The 20,917-nt window shown below is 34.0% G+C and overlaps 2 protein-coding genes, 1 non-coding gene and 1 pseudogene across 3 annotated transcripts in view; 1 reads left to right on the top strand and 3 right to left on the bottom strand.

The window, feature by feature from the left end:
* The first annotated feature begins 1,798 nt into the window (after nt 1–1,798).
* LOC111379279 lies at nt 1,799–3,697 on the top strand (annotated as a pseudogene).
* Nucleotides 3,698–4,833: 1,136 nt separating this feature from the next.
* LOC111388099 (BEL1-like homeodomain protein 7) lies at nt 4,834–9,475 on the bottom strand. Its single transcript, XM_023012763.1, has 5 exons — nt 8,807–9,475; nt 7,498–8,229; nt 6,231–6,607; nt 5,769–5,829; nt 4,834–5,680 (listed from the first exon to the last, which is right to left on the bottom strand). The coding sequence occupies exons 2-5, from the start codon at nt 8,146–8,148 to the stop codon at nt 5,036–5,038; spliced, it is 1,734 nt and encodes a 577-aa protein (XP_022868531.1). The 5' UTR covers nt 8,149–8,229; nt 8,807–9,475; the 3' UTR covers nt 4,834–5,035.
* Nucleotides 9,476–14,733: 5,258 nt separating this feature from the next.
* TRNAE-CUC lies at nt 14,734–14,806 on the bottom strand. Its single transcript has one exon. It is a non-coding gene; the product is annotated as a tRNA-Glu (tRNA).
* Nucleotides 14,807–15,467: 661 nt separating this feature from the next.
* The window catches only part of LOC111388085 (purple acid phosphatase 2-like), a 16,243-nt gene continuing 10,793 nt past the window's right edge, over nt 15,468–20,917 (bottom strand). Inside the window, exons 2-9 of the mRNA XM_023012756.1 lie at nt 20,845–20,904; nt 20,331–20,531; nt 20,061–20,172; nt 19,104–19,333; nt 17,569–17,707; nt 16,745–16,965; nt 16,080–16,201; nt 15,468–15,761 (exon numbers count right to left, since the gene is read on the bottom strand). Coding sequence (XP_022868524.1) covers nt 15,563–15,761; nt 16,080–16,201; nt 16,745–16,965; nt 17,569–17,707; nt 19,104–19,333; nt 20,061–20,172; nt 20,331–20,531; nt 20,845–20,904 — 1,284 coding nt within the window. The 3' untranslated portion in view covers nt 15,468–15,562. The remainder of the gene's footprint in view (nt 15,762–16,079; nt 16,202–16,744; nt 16,966–17,568; nt 17,708–19,103; nt 19,334–20,060; nt 20,173–20,330; nt 20,532–20,844; nt 20,905–20,917) is intronic.

Here is a 20,917-nt window from a genome sequence, read left to right as displayed (position 1 = left end):
AAATAAATTTAAGGAACAAGAAGTTGGAATTGGAACCAATTCCAATGTTCCAATTCTAGAAACCAAGAAATATATGTTAAAAAAATATTAATTAATTGGTTTTTACCATTTTTGGCAGAAACCTAAGAAAAAGGAATTGGTTGGTTTCCGCCGTCGCCTCCCAAAAAAAAAAGGAGAGAGAAAGAAACAAGAAAGACAAAAAAAGAAATAATAATAATAAAATAAAATAAAAAACTTTACCTCTGTTTGCAAGATTTAACACTTATTTCTAATTCTCATAATTCTTTCGTATAAATAGGCAGGTAATGGACTTTATTTAAGCACAACTTACCATAAAACATAAAAAGTCTGTTTAAATAAAATTTGTTATGGGTCGCATAAAATAAATAAATAATCAAAATTCTATCAAAAAAATTATTATTCTCAAATTTGAAGAATAAAATTCTTATCAAATTCACATTCTGTTCTCAAGTCTTCCATCCGTATTAGTTTACTAATGGGATGTTTGAGGTCAAATTAAAAAAAAAAAATCAAAATCGAACAAATCAAAAAATAAAATCGAAAGTCAAGATTTATTAATTTATTTATTTCATAATAAATAAATAACTTTAAAGGGGCATTTGTAGACATAAAAAAATTGGATTGGATCGATTTAAATCATTAGCTCAATTAAATTAAAGTCTACTAAAATCCATAAAATCCAAGGGCCCATGCCAAATTTTGAATAAATAAAATAAACAAACAAATAAATAAAATCGTAATTACTCAATTATCTCATTTAATTAAATATAATTGAGTATTACCAAGATTAACATGGATTATCCCCTATAAAATAGGACCAATGGTCCATAAGATGGGTAGAAGGAGAGGTGAAAGCTGAAGCAAGAAAGAAAGCACAGAACGTCATGAAGTGCTAAAGAAATTTCAAGGCTAGAAGAATCGAAGAAATTCTCTCAAACCTAAACTCGGTGAATTCCAAAAAGATTAAAATCTTCTTCAAATCGAACAGGTTCAAGCCAAGTTCAATGAGATCAAAGACTTCCTCAAATCAAATCAAATTCAAGTCCAAGTCTAAGCTCCGAAGTTCAAGTTCTGAACAAGTCAAGTCTCCACAAATCAAATTTTCAAAAAATTCTTGAAGATCAGGATTCAAGCCACGTGGCCCCTCGTCTTCAAATATTCAGATCATTAATAAAATGATTTTTGCAATTTTGTAATTACAAGAAGGTCAACATCACTTATATTTATCAAAATATAATTTGTAACAATTTCTATATTTTAATATACGAAATTTAGTCGTACAGAAGCTCCTTGCACAACAAAGCCTGAAAGCAAAATGTCATCATCGATTCTGGTGTGGCACCGGATTGTAAGAGCGTGATGAACAAGATCTAGGACAAATTTGTGCCTGGCTATCCCCCATGATCATTAGAAATAAGTTTAATATCTCCGTAAATTATATGGAATTTATGAGTGCGTTTCTGTTTGAAATCAAAGATTGTCAACTTTTTATAAAAGCTCTTCTAGTAACACTTTCAAAAAGTCATCCAAATATGTTCTAAACCATCTTGTTAATTTCAGAAACATTTTTGACATTTCAAAAGTCTTCCCTTGAATTGTCACAACATTCCTACACCATGTAGGTATTATGCATTAGTTTAGCCATGCTAGGAGTGATTTAGAAGCATGTTTCGGAGTTTTCAACTATTTAAATTATAAATAGGTATAAATGATTGATAGATAAGTATGTAGTATTTGCAAGTCGTACGGAATGTATGGATAAAAAGTGATTTGATCACTACTCATTTGCTGCTTAATATTCAAATCACATTCAAGTCTCATTTCAAACGGGAATCCAGAGAGTGAGGAAGGGGAATGGTCCTTCAAATGTCTGATTTATATCCCTCCAGAAATAACAGAAAATATCAATGGGAAGGTAGGCGTGACTGGGCTTGACTTGAGTACTCTTATGGGCAGCTTAGCAGCGGCTTACTATACTGATATCGTCGTGAATTCTTCCATGGTAACGAGCCTTAGCACGTTGACTGTTCAGGTCGGTCCAATGAACGAAGACACGGGAACAAGAAATGCACTCTCGAATGGTGTTGAGGTTTTCAGGGTTAACTATTCTGTTGGTAACCTAGAAGATGAGTTTGGTGTCGATGGAAAACAGCCAATCGTACGGGGAAAGGCACGGTGGGCAGTCGGGTTGCAACGATGTTCGGAGCCTTTGTCCGATTAGGTGCAATGGCTGTCAAATGGCAAAAGAGGCCTTAAGATTGGCAGAAGACAAAAGAGCTTCTCTTCTTGGTCACTTCCCCTCCATTCCACTGATTTAAGCTTTATGTCGAACAGTAAGACGTCGTTAGGGTCTCCAAAAAGTCAACTCTTTTCATCGATGACTGGATTGGGCCGTGACTTTTCTTTTACCGAACTGCAGGAAGCAACCCGGAATTGGGATCCAGCCGCAGTCATCGGTGTTGGCTGATTTGGCAACGTCTAACTCGGAGAAATAGATAATGGATCGAAAGTAGCTGTTAAACGAGGCAACCCACAATACAAACGAGGCATTAATGAATTCCATACCGAGATACAAATGTTGTCCAAACTTAAGCATCGCCATTTAGTGTCCCTGATTGGATACTGTGATGAAAACTCTGAAATGATCCTCGTATATGAGTATATTTCGAATGGACCTCTCCGGGATCACCTCTATGGAAAGGACTTGCCGCCCCTTTCTTCGAAGCAAAGGCTTGAAATCTGTACTGGGGCCACACGTGGGCTGCATTACCTGCACACGGGCGCGCCAATGGGTATTATTCATCGTGATGTCAAGTCGACAAACATCTTGCTTGTTGAAAATTTTATTGCGAAAATGGCTGATTTCGGCCTGTCCAAAGACGCTCTGACGACAGAACAAACTCGTAAGCACAGCTGGGAAAGGGAGTTTTGGGTATTTAGATCCTGAATACTTCAGTAAAAAACAACCTACTCATAAATCTGAAGAGCACTCATTCGGGGTAGTTCTTTTGAAGGCTTTGTGTGCTCGTCCTGCCATTAATCCAGCATTGCCAAGAGAGCAAGTGAACTTGGCAGAATGGGCAATGCAGTTGAAGCTAAAAGGCCTGCTTGACGAGAATATCGATCCTACATTTTTTGGGCGAATCAATCCTGAGTTGATGAAGAAACTTGCAGAGGCTGCAGAGAAATGTTTGGTTGATTATGGTGTCGACAGACCTTCCATGGGCGATGTTTTGTGGAATTTAGAGTACTCTTTGCAACTGCAAGAAGCGTGATCTCGATGAAAGGCTGAGGAAGAAAATCAGATGTCTCTAAATCCAGCATCCCCTCCCATAGTTTCTCTTCCTACTGTTGGTTCAACCTTGGATAATAGGCCTTTTTCTACAGCTGAGGAGAGTATGAATTCCGCCGAAGTTGAAGCAATTAGGATCACTCGGAAACTGCAATTTTTGCGCTCTCAAAGGTTGATAAGCAAAATTTGCACGTCCGGCAAGATGGACTATACATCATTCTGTAGTATAAAACACTGAAGAAGAGAAAGAAATGAGCTATAATCTTGTTGGAACTATCCAGTTATTAGAAATCCCATTCATTCACATCGGTTTGTACATTTTTGTTTTATCTTCTGTGTAATCAACTTTTCCTTCACAAGGTATAGTTTTTGTAATTGTCTTGATGGATAGTGTTGTTATATTGTTATATTGTTTTTTCTCACATCAAATTTGTGTGTATTTGAAACTTGAAATCAAATTATTCTAAAGTTGACCCTAAAATCGAGGTTTTTGGGGTTGGGTCCAAGACTAATCTCATTATGTTCGCGTACATGTTCGTGTTTAACAATGCTTGACTTATATTTTTTCTGTTCTAGCGAGATGTATGACTTTTGGTGTATCTTACCAGTGCAGTATGTTGTTTCTTCTGTTCTTTTTTTCTTCCTTTCCTTTATAAAATTTTCATTTCTTTGTTTCACGGATTTTTAGAAAATCCATCTTATTTTCATTCAACTGCTACAAGATCAACAATTCCATAAGCTTGGGCTTCTGTTGCTGACATAAAAACATCTCTTTCCATCTATTTCATCAAATCTTAATGCCAAAATTATTTGTTATCAATGTTGAGATAACAATTCAAAATTCTCAAGTTGCTATTAGAAGAAGAAATCGAATCAAGGTATTCAAACTGTTTTTCCCAAAACTACGACTCAATAAGCAAACAAAGGCATCTCACATTTCAGCGATCTAGGGCTCCAAACATTGTACGCTTCTATACAAACCAGAAATCTCAAACTCAGACTCTCAATGGTTAGTCGACAATGCTTCTATGTATTAGAAGGCATCGAACTAAAACCACACAATCTTCGCTCGAACAAAGAATCACAAAGACTCAAGTTTCACTAAAAAACAAGAAGAAAATCATTGAACCAGAGGTTGAAGATGATTAGAGAAGACGAAGGGAAAAAAAGACGCAAAGAGAACTCCAAAAGACACAACAGAAAATTAGATAGCACAATTGAGTTAGGACCGATCACCAATGCCCTATTTATACTCCACATCATCATTGTTGATTTTAGATGATGATCAACGGTCCAAATTAATTGGCGACTTCAGCATTAAATGGCAACTAAAGTTGCTCTTCCAAAATGTGATATATTTGGTCTGGGTTTTGGGCCCCTCATAATTTGAGTTGTTGGGCAATTGATCAAAACAGCAAAATGGGCTCGTTATCCCCCAAATGGACTGGATTGGATCACGGCCCAAAAGGAAGAAACATTTTGCTTTGACGTTGCCTTTCAGAAAGCAAAACAAAAGTTCATTGAGAAATTTAACATGAAAGAGATCTTGCTTTCACCTTACATCCAAGAATTCATGTCACAAATTTGTATACATCCTGGATGAAAATATGTTTCTTTACAAATATGCAACCTTTTGCTATGTTACAACAATATTTCACGAATTTTCAAATTCAAGAAACTAGAGCTTCTGCTGTCTCTCTCCCCTTCACTAGCAGCATGTATTCATGCTACAAAATCATGCAAAAGACTGGAGGTGGCAAAATGATGCTGCCCATTTCCCGACCGTGTGTGGGTCCCAGTAGACGAAGTCTCCCCATTGTTTACATTATTGCCTCTAACAGTGAAATAACCATGTTGAGTGTCATCAGACATTGGTACACTACTGGCCTCAAAATGCCGCAATCCTAATGTAAGTGATACCTCATTTCCACTTCCAAATCTTTCCATTTTTGACATATGGTATGTAGCAGCTTCTGCTTCTGTAAATCTATCAGTTTCACAATTTGAATGCAATATTGTATCTGGAAAAGGACTAGCGTCATCCACGGAAGTCCTCAGATCTCGAGTTGTTCTCTCTGACCCGTATTCATTCTCAGGTTCCACACAAGTCGAATTCTGGAAAATCTGATTGGTTTCCAACTCTACCATTTCTAAGTCAGGGAGATTCCTGGGGCTACAGCATTCAGTTCCTGGAGAAGTTGCATTCTGTTGCAAATCTTCTTCTCTTGCATCACTTTTCATAGCTTTTGGTGCATTCTCATATGAAGAAATAGAGTCCATTTCTGCATCACCAATCTCTTCTTTGTACATCTCTTCAACCATGGGCTTCCACAGCCTAACTCTTGCATTTATGAACCAGTTTGAGACCTGATGGAAAAGCAAAGCAGACAAGTATCAACTGATCGTGTTAAATCACCTTGTCTTGCAAAAGCTAAAACAATGTAAATTGTTTCACCTGACTCCTTGATAAACCAGTCTGTCTGGCTAGCATGATCTTGTCCGAATCTTTTGGGTAGCTGCAAAACATAAAAATAATCGATCAAATGATAGAAAATCTCCATACAATCCGGAGGCATGATTGGACAGTAGACAAGTGTGAGTACGTTTCAGATTAAACCCTGATTCCAACAAGAAGAATTTGAAAGTAATTAGAAATTATCTGAACACTTATAGGTAGATTTAGTTTCGTTCACCCTATTGTGAAAGCTGCTTTATTTTCATTGTAGTTTTAACCACGGAGAAAAAGAACACTGTAAATGGTGATCTCACTTCTTCCAGTCTCTGTTTACCAAAAAACTGCCACCCAAATAATCTTTTATTTACATAAGAATATAAATTTATAGAATGCCTAATTTGTCATCAGATAAATGTTCTATATGATTAGGCCCGAAGAAAAGGTAAATTTTGTGTAACTTACGGATGAAGGAAGTGCTCGAAGAGCCAAGCACGCAGAATAGAAACCGAATTTTCGGGAAGTCCGCGTTGTGGCCGCCAGCCATGTTGCATCATACCAAGTTGCTGAATGGCTCTCTGTTGTCTTAGTTTCTGATCCACATAACGGAGTCGAGTCAATCCAATCCCTTTACCATTCGATAAAGAATCTTGCTCGCCGAGGCTTTTCTGTGCAGCCTGAATCTGGGCATTTATGGCGTCGCGCAAGCAACGAAAATGGCGTGAAATTGTGTGGAGGGCAAGGGATGTGTATGGTTTGGCTGCACCAGAGCCTGCTATCATGTCAAAAGAAGACGTCACTATTTGCATTTGATGGTAATACTGTCTGTACCTTCTGTCAACCTGTTATGAAAACAAGGTACCGTGACCGTTTTAGGCAAATATAAAAGAGCCAAGAAGGCAAAGATTCATGTAGTTCGGCACTTGTCTATGTTCATTGACAGAGAGGAAAATAAAATTACTAAATGAAAAATGGTAGAATATAAAGAGTAAACCACTCAATTCTCAAAACCCCAACATTTGTAATACGCAATACTAAGAAAAACTTCAAATTGTAGCTTAAACCTCTGAGTATCACTCAAATTGGGATGATACAGTGTACTCCTATTCTATGCATAGGTGAGATTAATCAAAACCAGAATTCACAGCTTGTAATGTTAAATCTTGATTTAGAAGTGATGGCTAAAGAAGGAGAAAGACCATTAGTTTGGTTTTCAAGCTTCAAACTTGATACATGAACTGTGTCCCCTTTAACAATTTCAAGCTTCAAACTTGGTACATGAACTGTGTCCCTTTTAACAACAAATAAGTATTGTTTCCAGTAAATTTGGACTCGAGCTAGAGGATTCCTCTTTTTACCGCTCCTTTTGATTCATTTCTAGATCTATTGAGGGATTAAACATTAAATCCTTAACAACTAGAACATGCATATTTGTTATGGTGTAACTCCCCCTTATAACATGTTCTACCGAAACGAATCACGTCCTTCTATGATTGAGTTCATAGGCCAAGAAAGAACAAGAAAAATGCACAGCGATAATGCTAAGTCAAGATGCATTCATATTCCGCTCAAAAATAACACCAAGAAGAGAACACGATTATGGTAAGCTAGAAAAATTATAAATAGTTGTCACTTCTCTCGCATCCAAAAAGAAAGATATCCACAATAAGCAGTTCTAAAATAAGCTAATTTGTAATAATTAGATGTTATAAGAACCATATATCTTTCTTACCTCATCCAACATTGACAAGAGCTTGCTGAATTTATTTTGCAAATCTTGCTTCTCAGCTGCTGAAACATCACCCTGGAAATTTTCTGAATTTCCATTTCCAGTTTCACTGTCACTTTCTTTAGAACTTCTTGATAAATCCTTTTTAGAATTTTGCTTATTTACACCTTTTTTGACATGAACAATTTCATCAAGTAATTCTTGAACTACTTTCAAGTACTTTGGATTAAGAACAGCTCTAGACTTCCCATCTGAACTGCTTCCTGGAATAATCATATCCTCATTCGAGTTCAAGAAAATGGGATTATGATTCTGATATTGGAATGAAGAAATCTGCATTCCTGATGGTACATTTGTACCGAAACTAAGGGATAATCCTGAAGATCCATCCACCGAGTTCATTAGTACAGTCTGATTTCGACCTTCGTCTCTCCACGCCTCGAAATCATGCTGCGCAATTCTCGACTCATCAAGATTCGACAAAAATTCTCTGTTCGGATTTGGATATGATTCTGATGAAGATGAGAAATTCATGTACATTGTCATTTGTCCTGGAAGTTGTGCTTCTGAATAAGAATTGGGTAAAGAGTCTCTTGGATAGAGGACAGTGGCAGTATCTCTCTGATTGTTTGAATTGGGATAATTTGTTGCCATTTTTTTCTGTTTATGAAACCTTTCCTTCTGCAGATCAATTTGAGATGAGAAAATAAATCTACGTGTATGCCTTGGACAATCCTGCCAATTTCGAGGAAAACTCATCAAGGTCGACTACACAGAACTAGATAGTATTCACAAATAGAAGAAGCTCAATCTCTCGTCAATTGATGATCTTAATTTTCTATATGCATGAATATGGTTCTAGCAAATAAATATGAGGGTTGAATTCACAAGTTACTCGTAGTTTCAGATTATATTTTAAGTCAGCAATCAACAAGTCAAAAATTCTTTTAGATTTTAATCATTAAAAAATAAAAATAAAAATAAAAGTCTTTCTGGTAGCTTCAATGATTGACATGTCCAAATTCTGAATATCCTGTGAATCTGTGATACCAAATTAATGATCAAGAAAGTGAAGAACATTTCACTATCCGAAAACGCGTTAACAACGACAGGAATCCGTCTGTGAAAGGTTTTATCGACATAACAAAGGTGTCAAAAATTCTGATTTAACAAAAACCAGAATTGTATCCAGAAACAAACACAATTTGAACAAATAATGATAATTAAATTCTTGTTAGAACATCATCTAAAATAATTATAATGGAAGGGAAAAAGTCTAAAAAAATAAAAAATAATAAATAAAAATACAAACCTGAAAACCAGCAAGAGTTGTCTGTGTTGTGAAGAACGCGAAATCAATTCTTCCTTGAAAGCAGTTGTGCCAATCGTAATCCCCACACTCCAAACTTTCTCTCTCACACACTAATTAAGAAAGAGGATAAGAACTCAGAAACCCATAAGAGAAAATGAACTTTTCTTTCAGTTCTCTCCCTTTCTCTTTCACACACATACACTCAGACCAAGAAATGAGAGAAAGAAGCAAACTTCAAAAACCCAAAAGAGAAAATCAACTTTTTTCCTGTTTTGTTCACTTGATCAAAGTTAAAAAGTTCAAAAGTACAAGAAAATCATGCATCGCTTTAACTTGTTCTCCTTTTTTCTTATTTTCATATATCTATTCACACGTGATACTCACATACGTGATACTCACATACACAATGAACACAGTCTCTTTCTTTCTTGTTTCCACTCTCTCTCTCTCTATAATATCTTCATGAAAGCTCCAAAAAAGCCTCTCTCTCTTCTTCTTTTGAAACCTTTAAAAATTGCACAAATTAAATGGTCACTTTCTCTTTGTATATCCTTTTCTATTTGCTCTTAGAATATGGGGTTTAATATTAGCATCTCTATCTTTGGTTGTTGCTATTGAATTATTCTTGTTGGTTAATTCTTTGCTGTTGATGATGTTTGGTTATGGAGTACCCCTCTCTAACAACCAGTTGGTAGACCTAAACCTCCCTTAAACCCATACCACCCCACCTCAAATAATTTCAATAGTACATGAAATAAAAAATAATGCTTGTAAATTGCACAACTAGTTTAACCAACGTTGAGATGACAGTACTTGATTGGCTATTTTAGCTTTATTTTTTTGTTCAAAATTCAATGATATATTGCTATGTGACATCCTGTAAATTCGTCTGTACATGTAACTTTGTTTTTATTAAATAATGGGACTCACTATCTAATTGGAACTTTGCTATTTGTACATTTGGGATTGACACCTCGGATAACACTCTCCTCAGAAAAGGGGGGACCCACGATTATTTTATTACGTGTGGACCCCCCTCTCCTGTGAGAGGAGTGTCATCCAAGGTATCAATCCTGAATGTACAAATAGTTTTATTGATCTAATTGGGATGAAAATATTATTAAATAATGCACATTTCAATTGAATAGTCATAGTAATTATTGAGCTCAATACTTCAAAAAGTACCAAAAAGTTTCTCTCCCTCTTCATAGAAAAATGATTTACGTGATAAGTTCATACTTAACCTCCAATGAATGGATTTATCGTGTTGTTGATACTTAGCTAAATTGATATTAATAAATAGATATACATATACATACACTTCTCGCCCTTTTTTAATTGCTTTTATTTATTTGTAATGGGATATTTTATTGTATTAGGTGAAAAAAAAATTATTTATTACAATTTAAAAGGATGCACAGTAGGTTGCACAACTCATTACAAGGATGGACCTTTCAAAATTCTTCACTTACCTCAATTTTTTTATCAAATTAATTTTATTGCAAGGACATCTTTCTAAAAACAATATAATGAACTCCCAATAATTATTTTTTATAATTCAAGCAATTCAGCATTGAAATTCTTACGTCAAATATTCAGAAGATAAATATGAGACATAGCTTTAAATATTGATCCAAGAAACCTAAAAATGCATCACCGACGTGAAACTTGTTCATATTGACTCGGTTTGATTTTCAATTCACACATTGAAAGAGAGAAAAATAATAATAATTCTGCTATGCTACTGGGGAGTGTTTGACACCTTTTTTGATAAATCCCTCATATTAGGGGGGACAAGATTTTTTGACTTTTTTTATTCACATGAATCTCATTTTTATGTGAGTATAAGTCAACAAGGGTAACAATTTTTTTTATGGCAAAGAAGTTTAATTCAAATAACAAATTTAGGGGGCATAGAATCAATTAATGAAATTTACAGGGACTGAGATAATGAATTTGTAAACGACAAAATCTAGTCGGAGAGGGTCATAGCCGCAGGGATAATGACAGTCACAGAGCATGAGGATTCGGAAATGCAGTATCTAAAGTTGCACAAAAGCAGAGACTTGATTGGTCACTAGCCAACACGTAATCATTTGGATTTTTATTTTTGTCTGAAATAAATATTTAAGTAAGTAAAAAAACAATTAACAAAATCAATGGAAAAAAGGTTGTACCCCAACCTTGAGGGCTCTTACGTCCCGTTCCTAGAGTATCGTGAAGAAGGTAAATTGCTGAATGTGTCCCACTAGGTCAGAGAATAAGAGTTTGTCCGTACACTGATACCCACAAAGAGTCCAATTTCATATTTCAAGAATTGAACACTTACACTACGACTGCTAGCAAAACTGAAAGTATCTCACTCATGTCTTTTATACTACTGAATTATGACCCGGAGGCAAAAAATAAATAAATAAAATCAATGGAATCATACATAGAACACGAGGGCAAAATAGAAAATGTGTGCTAAGAGCAAAGGTATTTTAAAGAGGTATTATATTAATTATTACATCACATTATAACCACACCAGAATTAAAATATATTTTCAATAAATACACTACAACAAATTTACAATTATACTCTTAATATAATAAAAATTAAATACAATATTGTAGTATACTCATCATCTAAATATATTTCATCCTTATTATTTTTTTTCTAGAATATGTTTTTCTCTTCCCGCTTTTCATCTCAATCTATATTGACACATTGCAAGTTTTTCAATATTCACTCCCAATAATTTAATTGCAACATATATGGCTTAGGTATACTATTCATTTACCCCCAATAATTAGTTTCCATAATTTTTTCCCAAGTCTTCTCTGAATTTTTAATTCATTGACTTCAAATGTAGCAGGTTTGGAATGGATTGGAGTAAATGTGCTTCATGAGTAGTTTGACTTATCGACACCTACAGAAATCCCAACTTTCTCTCCAATTTTCTCTGAATAAGTGTAAACAAACCCGATAATTGGTCTTTACTATTTTTAATGACGTGTTGGTGATTTTCAACTTTCTTTTCAACTTCTTTAATTTTATTTAGGATAAAACCATGTGTACCGAAGGGGGTTATCGAAGCGTGTCCCCCTCCCCCCTCACAAACACACGGGCCCCGCGTGTATTTAATAATGTCGAGCCGTGGTCCCCACCTTAATGATGTAAGTGAGGTGTAAACGATTATGTAAATGATTATGTACGTGTAGCACGGTCCTTTTATTTATTTTATTATTTTTTTTTTTTGAACTTTCGGTAATTTACTTCCGACAAATACATTATAGTGTCGATGGTGCCTCTGTGTCGGAAGCATAGGTGGCATAAGAAAGAGGGGATCCTTAATTTATCCTATTAATTCTCAATTCATGAAACCTTCGGATTAAGAAACAAAAAAATATAGAATAATACCATATAGCATGAATACATTTACTGTGAGAAAAAGAAAAGAAAGCAAAAGTCGTCATCGATGGAAATGTTATGCACAATTAGATGTTTAAAAAAAAGGAGAAAACAATTAAAATTTTTATTTGGGTGGAACAATAATTTATTTTAGACTAATTATCTATTAAAATCTAATTGTGTAATTACTTAAGATTGTTTAAATAAATAAGAAAAATACTAAAAATTGTGTAGTAATTAAAAATTGTAGTGCTAATATAATTACCATTTTGAAAATATTCAACGTGGAGAGGAGGTCTCCATTATTGTTGTAAAACTCAAGGATATAATTTACTCTGAAATCTTATTATACTTTTTTCAGGGAAATTTGCACTTTACCTCCAAAATTTTCCAAGTATAAAAAATTTATCATCAACTTTGTTTAGGTATAATTCGTCTTCAACCTTCCAATTACGTAGCGAAACTTGTCATTCCTTCCATTTTTTATTAAATGATGAATTTTTCCTCTTTCTTAAATTAATCAAAAACTAACGAAAAATTACAAAGTGAGTCCCATAAGTTTTCAAAAAGTTATAAATAAATGCCACTTGAGACAATTAAATACATATTTACATTAAAAAAACACAAAAAAAAAATGAAAAATGAAAAACATTTCATCATTTCTAGTTAAGCTCGTCCATTCATCCCAATCCAACCATAACCCAACACATCGCGGTCAAACACTATCTCCGTAAATGCAATCACAATACCACCACCACCTTATGAAATTAAATCAGAAAAGAAAAATTAAAAACCTTCTAGATAAATAATCGGCACTTGTGATTTGAGTTCTACATTTTGATTTCTCAAAGAGATGATGGAGAGCTAGTGAAGTGTTCAAATGTCAGTGGTAATTCTTCGAATAAAAAACATATACGTTCCTAATATACTAGATGTGGAGTTAATTGTTTCAATGTCACTGAATTTAGGTTCATATTTTTTATTGGTTACTAAAGTTTAAAATGTCTAGTTTTGACCACTGAACTTTGAAAAATGTTATACATTACTTATTGAATTTTAAAAAATATTGTTCACTACTTACTGAATTTTGAAAAATGTTGTACATTGCTCACTATAAATTCGATATTTTTCAAAATTCAACATTTATGCTAGTGAGTAACGTACAGCATATTCCAAAGTTCAATAGTCAAAACTCAACATTTTAAACTTTAGTAAGCAATTTAAGGCATGGATTTAAGTTCAGTGAGCAATCGAAAATATTGACCTAAATTCAATGACCAAAACGAGATATTTTAAACTTTAGTGATCAATCAAAAATATGAACCAAAGTTCAGTGATTATTGGAACAATTAACTCCCAGATGTGTGCATTTAAATTAAAAAAATAAATAAAAATAAAAATAAAGGTTGAACCATGTGGAGTGGGGATCTAGTGTCAGTTCAAGATAATTTGAATTTTTATTCATTGTTATGATTATTATTATTATTATTATTATTTAGTACAACAAAATGATTTCATATTTTTTTGTCATCAATTGGTGGGTCTCAAGCACCAAATTGTCAAAGAAAATCAATTAGGTTGTCTGTGAAATACTAACTCCCACGCAATTAGTAACGAGAAATATATTTCTCCACCGACAATTAATAATTTATCAATAATTTAATAATTAATGACTATAACACAAAGTCTTAAGCAATGTCATGATGTAACGCCCACTTACTGTCATCCAAACCCAAACCCAAACCCTATTTTATATATAAATAAATCTCAGGCCAGCAAGTAGAAATGTTAAATTGATGAATATATATATTTAGAAAAGAAATTGCATTATTTATCCCTATCTATTCTCACAGTAACAAGTTGATCTTAAACGTTTCAAAGGATGAACTTTGCAATATTAATCCTCGATGATATGAGTTCTCTAAAATTTTCTAAATCACGTGTGATCCACACATGTTTCATTTTTATAAAGTTCGAAATTTAATAATTAATGACTATAACACAAAGTCTTAAGCAATGTCATGATGTAACGCCCACTTACTGTCATCCAAACCCAAACCCTATTTTATATATAAATAAATCTCAGGCCGGCAAGTAGATATGTTAAATTGATGAATATATATATTTAGATAAGAAATTGCATTATTTATCCCTATCTATTCTCACAGTAACAAGTTGATCTTAAACGTTTCAAAGGATGAACTTTACAATATTAATCCTCGATGATATGAGTTGTCTAAACTTTTCTGAATCACGTGTGATCCACACATGTTCATTTTATAAAGTTCAGTTTTGTTTTCTAAAATTAGATTGTTGCCCCAAATTTCATTATTGAAGATTAATTTGCAACAATTAATAAAAGGTTAATGACTAATTAGTTACTAGGATTATAAAACGGGGACCACTGGTGCAATTTTCTATTAAAATAATATTGGTGGTTGAATATATATATTTTTAATGGGGGAATTCGTTGAAAATATAATTGTCTCTCATTAAAACTTGTTCAAAAATATCAAGTAACAAATTCAAAAAATTCCGTTGCCGGGACTTGAACCCGGGTCTCTCGGGTGAGAGCCGAGTATCCTAACCAACTAGACTACAACGGACTTTGCTCATGGAGATCCGTACTTTCAAACTAGTTTTATGTCTACTGAAAATTTTAAAGCACATCCCCCAATCGAATACTTATTTTGCAACGTGACCTTATTTTAATCTCTATTCAAATGAAAAGATTAAATTGAAGGAGTCAGCCAAATTAGATTACAGACAAAAGAGGCACATTTTCACTAAACATTTACTAGTTTGTGGCTACTACTTGTGAATCTCGCATCATTCATAAAACGATCATCTTGTGAGTTTATATAGAATGAAATCTTTCTTCTTACAAAGCAATTTAAGGACGAGTTCTACCTATTGTAATTGTAACGACTTCTCTTCCAAATCATAGGAATGAATGTTGTGTCTTGAACTTCATTCTAATGGTTTTAATGTCAAAGCAAAAGCAAAATTCGGATAGGGTACTAAGAAGTAGGTTTGTACCATCTTCCCACTTCAAAATCGGACATGAAAAGCTCCCTTCAATCCCACTCAAGTAGGTGAACCAAATAAAGAAAAGAGTTCTGGCTTTCAAATTTTAATGAACCATCAAATATTTGGGGACAACATAGTTTCAATTGGATTATGTTGGATTTGCTGCCTTCAGTTTCGCACTGGCAAGTTTTGTTTCATGTAGAAGCAGAATCATTAGTATTAAAAGAAGCCACCAAATCCAGTCGAAAATATGCTTCAAATTTTTATTCTCTTCAAATCAGAAATTTTGTTACAAACAAGTGGAAAAGAAAAGTATAAAATTTAACGATTCATCATGATTCATCAGTTGTAGAATCATCTAACGGATGCCAGACTCTGTTGAAGAACCACATAGTATCAGCCTCCACAGCATATCCATCCTGATTACGATGCCAACTATAGTAAGCATGGGTTCGATTCTTGATATCGAAAGTGGCATGACCAAAGCTGGCCTCGCGATAAGCTGAGTATTTAGGCTGTGGTTCTGTCATACTGAAAATAATAGAGAATGCATTAGCTTATAAAGTCGTCTACTTTTCAAGTAAATTATACGAGTGAGCATGTTTGGATAAGCAAACTAGTTTACATATAAGTAATAAAGTAGTTTTTAAAATAGAACTTTTTTTTATTGGTAAAAGTTGGACATAAATAAATTACTTATAAGTAAACTTTTGGAAATAAGAAACAAGTAAATTATCCAAACATGTTTCAAAAAGTTGAGCGAATTAAGAGTAACTTTTACAGTTCTTTAAACCTTAGCAAACATGATATTGTCTAAAAGCAAATTCCAGGACATATAAAAAGTCTTACTTGGTGGCCAAGCCTTCAAGATTCCCCCCATCTCCAATAGTTATGTAAACAGGGGCCGACTGGTCAGGTACCGGAGTGCACAATCCGTTCACAACATTGTATGCAATGTTTGATACACGTTCCTATGACAATAGATGATGATCGTCAAGTAATGCCAGAAGAAACTGAATTTTCGAAGAATGTATAGAATAATGCCATATGTCCCCGGTGGGCATCATCCACAGGTGATTTGGTAAGTGATGTGGAGTGGGATGATAATTCAATTAAATGACCCAGTTTATAAGTTTTATTATTTAATGTCACATCATATGGGGATGATTTTCAGTGGCGACATATTACCCTTTATAAATTCAGTACAATAGACACCCACGGTCATTAAAAAAAATAAAAATAATAAAATAATAATAAATAAATAAATTCAGTACTATAGAAAGTCTAAAGTATTTTTGAGTATCAGGTCAATTTAAAATATTTATATTTCTATGTCAATCATTATGTGGTTTTTCCAGAAAATTCTCCCATGTTGTGGTGCATAATATAAATCAATGACCCAATTTTATGTACACCAAATTTGAAATAAAATATTCTTTCAATAAAAGAAAGATATGCCAATGACCCATATGACATGGTTTGAATTCAGTGACGAGGAATGGAAGTGCACATACCGATCGCTCGTATGCATGAACATGACCAGCAAACACAACATCAACTTTGTACTTGACGAACCATGGCTCGTACATGACTCTCATGGTTTCCCCTTCTAAAAAGTGATAGTTGTAGCTGTTGTACCATGGGGAATGCATCAGAACAATCAGCCACGGCGTCTCACTCCGGTTGACTTTTGTTAGCTCCTCTTCAAGCCATTTATACTGAGGAGTATATTTTCCTTACAAATATAAAACAAAGAAAAATGGATAATAAGCATCAAAAGTACAACCAATTCCCAAAATAATTATTTTACTCATAAGGAACTAGAAAAAAGAGACGTCTATGAATGTCATAGACATGGGATTTTTGACTAAGCTTAAACACAAGTAAAAGTCATTTTTTTACTCTTTGTCTCCAAACATATTTGGATATGTTGCTTATTCTTAATGTTGTAAGCAACTCTTTTGTTAGTGTAAAAATAAGTAACTTACTTATTCTCAATTTCAGCTAATATAAAAATTATTTATCTTAAAACTTACTCATTTACTTGAAAGTAAGCTTTAACTCAACATGCTCTAGGCATCATGTGTAAGAATGAACAAGGTATTCCAATGTGCAAATATACGAAACACAAAAAATGAATAGATTCCTCAGTCACTGATTTTTAGTCTTTTCAAAAAGAAAGGAAATCTACTTATGAGAACGTTACATTTACCACCCTAACAAAATTAATGGATCAAGCCAGTATGAGTTTCATTTAATCAAATGTGCAATAGAGCAGTGAATACAAAGTACAATATTGTAAATGAGATGTTAATTTCCAAGGCAAATACGTGCTTACCATATGCTGAATACGATGATAAAACAATGATGTACGCTGAAGCTCTCTTGATTGAGTACCATAAAGGAGAGGTGCTATTTGATACTTTGTAAGGGGTGTGATAACGGTGACTATATGGCTTAAAGGGTTTTGTTTCACCCTGCAAGAAAATAATCAATACTTATTTACAAACTCATTTCCATGAAAATTGGGTTCATATTAAGACTGACAAAGAAATGAAATTAGCAACTGAGCTGCAAGGAACAAAAAGAAAAGGATATGTTGGGTGTTCAAAAGTAGTCCTAGTTACGCAAGAAAAATTTGTTCAAGTATTCATTTTTTCCCCGTCATATCGGCGATTCTTCTTTTTCTATTTACTCAATTTGGAGATGGTAAGAACCTTCATGCATTAGATTTTTGTTTTTGTGCATGTTTGGCAAAGCTTATAAGTGCTTATAAGCTGATCACACACCATTTGTATCCACACATTTCGTAGGATCCACGACTTTTACCTACTTTTGCCCACTTATCATCCACACATTTTGTGAGACCACAACTTAAGAGTACTACCAAACAATTTTTCCGCTATCAACACTAACATTGAAAACCTACTTGTAGAGAGGTCTTTGGACGGGCTTTTCTTGAGTTGAAAAATGCTGACTTGTTCAAATAAAATGATTCCGTAAAGATCAAGATGTGTACACTAGAAAAGAAAGTCAAATCAATACAATTCAATATCCAGTTATATGCTTTGTTGTTTAAAAGAAGTAAAGAACTATAAATTCCCTCCATATATCAGGAATATCAAAAACATTTATCCACAATGGAAACTTGAGAAAATGGGGGAATTGTTGCATTGAACATTTAGGATTTCTGAGCGAACTGGTTTTGCCGTTATAAAATATTGAAGATAAATGAAAAAAAATAAAGTTATTTCCTCCCAAGCAGTTTAAGCTTTTAGATGACTTAGCTTAACATAGTATTACATATAGTAAGGGTCCTGAGTTCAAGTTTCATCATCAACCACTCATAAAACTACGCACATGACAGGCCTTTAATAAAAGGGAAACTCTGCTGCATGTGAGATAACAAGTTGAAGGCATTTAAAACTTAAGCTATTTAGCTTCCATTTGACAAATTTATTTTTGGTTTATACTTTATAAAGAGGGCTAGTAAGAGGGAAAGTAGAGGTCCAACGAAATATGTGGATAATAATGATTAGTAGTTATGATTGTGTAGTTGAAAATTTGAAATTAACCTTTGATTGTGGCTGAATTTATAAACCACTTATAAATGGGATTGTCAAACGGAGGCTTAGACAACCTCATGTGAAAGCTTAGATTTACCTCCCTCACAAAGCTCTAGGGCGGGGCGGTGGGGGCCTATCAAGGTTGGGGTTCAACCTTTTTTAGATTAGTTGAAATGGGACAATTAATGGTCAACATAAAATGTTGACAATTATCACTTAGTACTGAAATTTTCGTTTGAATCCCACACATGATATGATTGAGAGCACTGTGTTCAAGAAATACACAACGATTTTGCAGGACACTTACAATTTTTGGAGCAAAATCAATTTCGTGATTCCCTGCAGTCCAAATCCAAGGTTGGTAAGCAACACTTCTTTCGACGAACCTTCCCCATGTATCCCATCTCACATTGTCATTGTTAGGATACTGGTCAGCATAGGAAAGGTCTCCAACAAACAACACCGTTTGTCCCTTGGTGGGATTTTGTTCGTAATGTGTAAGCGTCCTATTAGAGTCAAAACTCTGACCAAGATCCCCTGCAATAAAAATTGAAAAACACTCACATTGGTTGTATTAAGAGCATGTCTGGCAAATCTTAAAGTTTAATTTAAGTAGGTCAAACATACTTTTTATTCACACATTTCATAGGACCCACAACTTACTACTCACACGCTCATAAAACTCGCCTCTTATAAGCACTTAAAAGCTCTATCAAAACAAGTACTAAGATTTAAGACCTTGTTCATTCATAAGAGCATTCAACTTAAAGCCAAACAAATGCCACTTTACCTATCAGATCACCTAGCTTTTACTTTTTTAACCAACCACGAACCACAACAAATTAAGCTCTCTTGCCAATAAGGTTGGAAACAGTTACATGAATCCGTTTATGTATTTAAGTCACTTAGTTTGTCTCACTGCCACAGGGTAAGATTATGCTGTACTCAGTACACATTCCACAGCCACCATAACCACTTTCTTCCCAATCAGCTCATATAAATATTTTGAAGAACTTTTGAAAGCTCATTGTATAATAAAACTAAAGTACATGTTCGGTATGCAATACATAAGATGGTACAATAAACAAGATTTTAGCAATTTTTAATTTTTTAATATTATCACATGCTTTCCAATCCGCCTTAGCAAACATGACAAATTTATTTTAAAGGATCAATAAATTACAGTACCAATTATTGAAGTACGTTAATATAATATCAAGTCTTGAGCAAACTGCCGTGAAATAATTAGGTAAAGAATGGATACCTATAAGACCAAAAGTATAAGGAACATCACGGCCAACTTCAGGAGGCGTCATGAACCAGAATGTTCGTGTCGTGTGACCAATTCCAACCTCGTAATAGTATTTAGTGTTGTACTGCCACAAAGAAGTGAAAACTTCATCCCAAATTGTCCATAAAATAATCTCCCTTATCATATCTTGTTCAAAGCTAAATATACACATAACAGAGCATATAAAGGAAGAAACACCATTATAGAAATAAGAATGGAAAACAACAAGAAATGGAAATTCACCTCTAACTTTTTAATGGTGCAATGGTGAATGTAACCAGAGGTATAATTGTAAAATTTATACTTGGTAAGCTTTCCTCTTGCCTCTTTCTTGTCCTTGCTATTCTCGCTCCAATAAAGGACTGCATTTGAGCCCTGTTCATCCACGGTAACCCATGATACAATCACTGCCTTTCCCAAATGATCTCCTTGTGTTATATGTACCTTAAGAACAAACAATTATTCAACAAATTCAGTCAAAGAGAAGCATCTATATGTGAACTGTTTGGTTATCTAAAACAATTAAATTTTTAGCAACATCTGAGTTCCGAGGTATTAAAACAAAAAGATAATTATTACAAGGATACTTTTTAGGCAAAAAGGGAACATTGATCAAGTTAATTCATGATACTTATAAAGAGAAAAGGAAATATAATACATTAAATCATACTTTTGAAAAGTTTGTATTTGTTTATAAATTATGTTATGTCATTCAGGATATATTAGTAATGAAGAAAAAAAAAAGATATGAAGAGACCTGCTGAGGCGCATTATAGCCAGGCGGCACACGGAAGACATCACTTTCAAGAGGCATATCCTCAGTTTTCTCA

The sequence above is a fragment of the Olea europaea genome, chromosome 3 (genome assembly GCF_002742605.1).
Source record: "Olea europaea var. sylvestris chromosome 3, O_europaea_v1, whole genome shotgun sequence".
NCBI lineage: Eukaryota > Viridiplantae > Streptophyta > Magnoliopsida > Lamiales > Oleaceae > Olea > Olea europaea.
The sequence above is the reverse complement of the archived record's forward strand: the minus strand, read 5'-3'. Positions and strand labels throughout refer to the sequence as shown.

What these genes read in the sequence shown, in the direction of transcription:
- LOC111388099 (XM_023012763.1), bottom strand. Translation starts at nt 8,148, where the DNA reads ATGGCAACAAATTATCCCAATTCAAACAATCAGAGAGATACTGCCACT. An exon ending in TCTTGTCAATGTTGGATGAG is followed by an intron (nt 6,608 to 7,497) that starts GTAAGAAAGATA and finishes TTTTCATAACAG; the next exon opens with GTTGACAGAAGGTACAGACA. An exon ending in TTCGAGCACTTCCTTCATCC is followed by an intron (nt 5,830 to 6,230) that starts GTAAGTTACACA and finishes TATGTTTTGCAG; the next exon opens with CTACCCAAAAGATTCGGACA.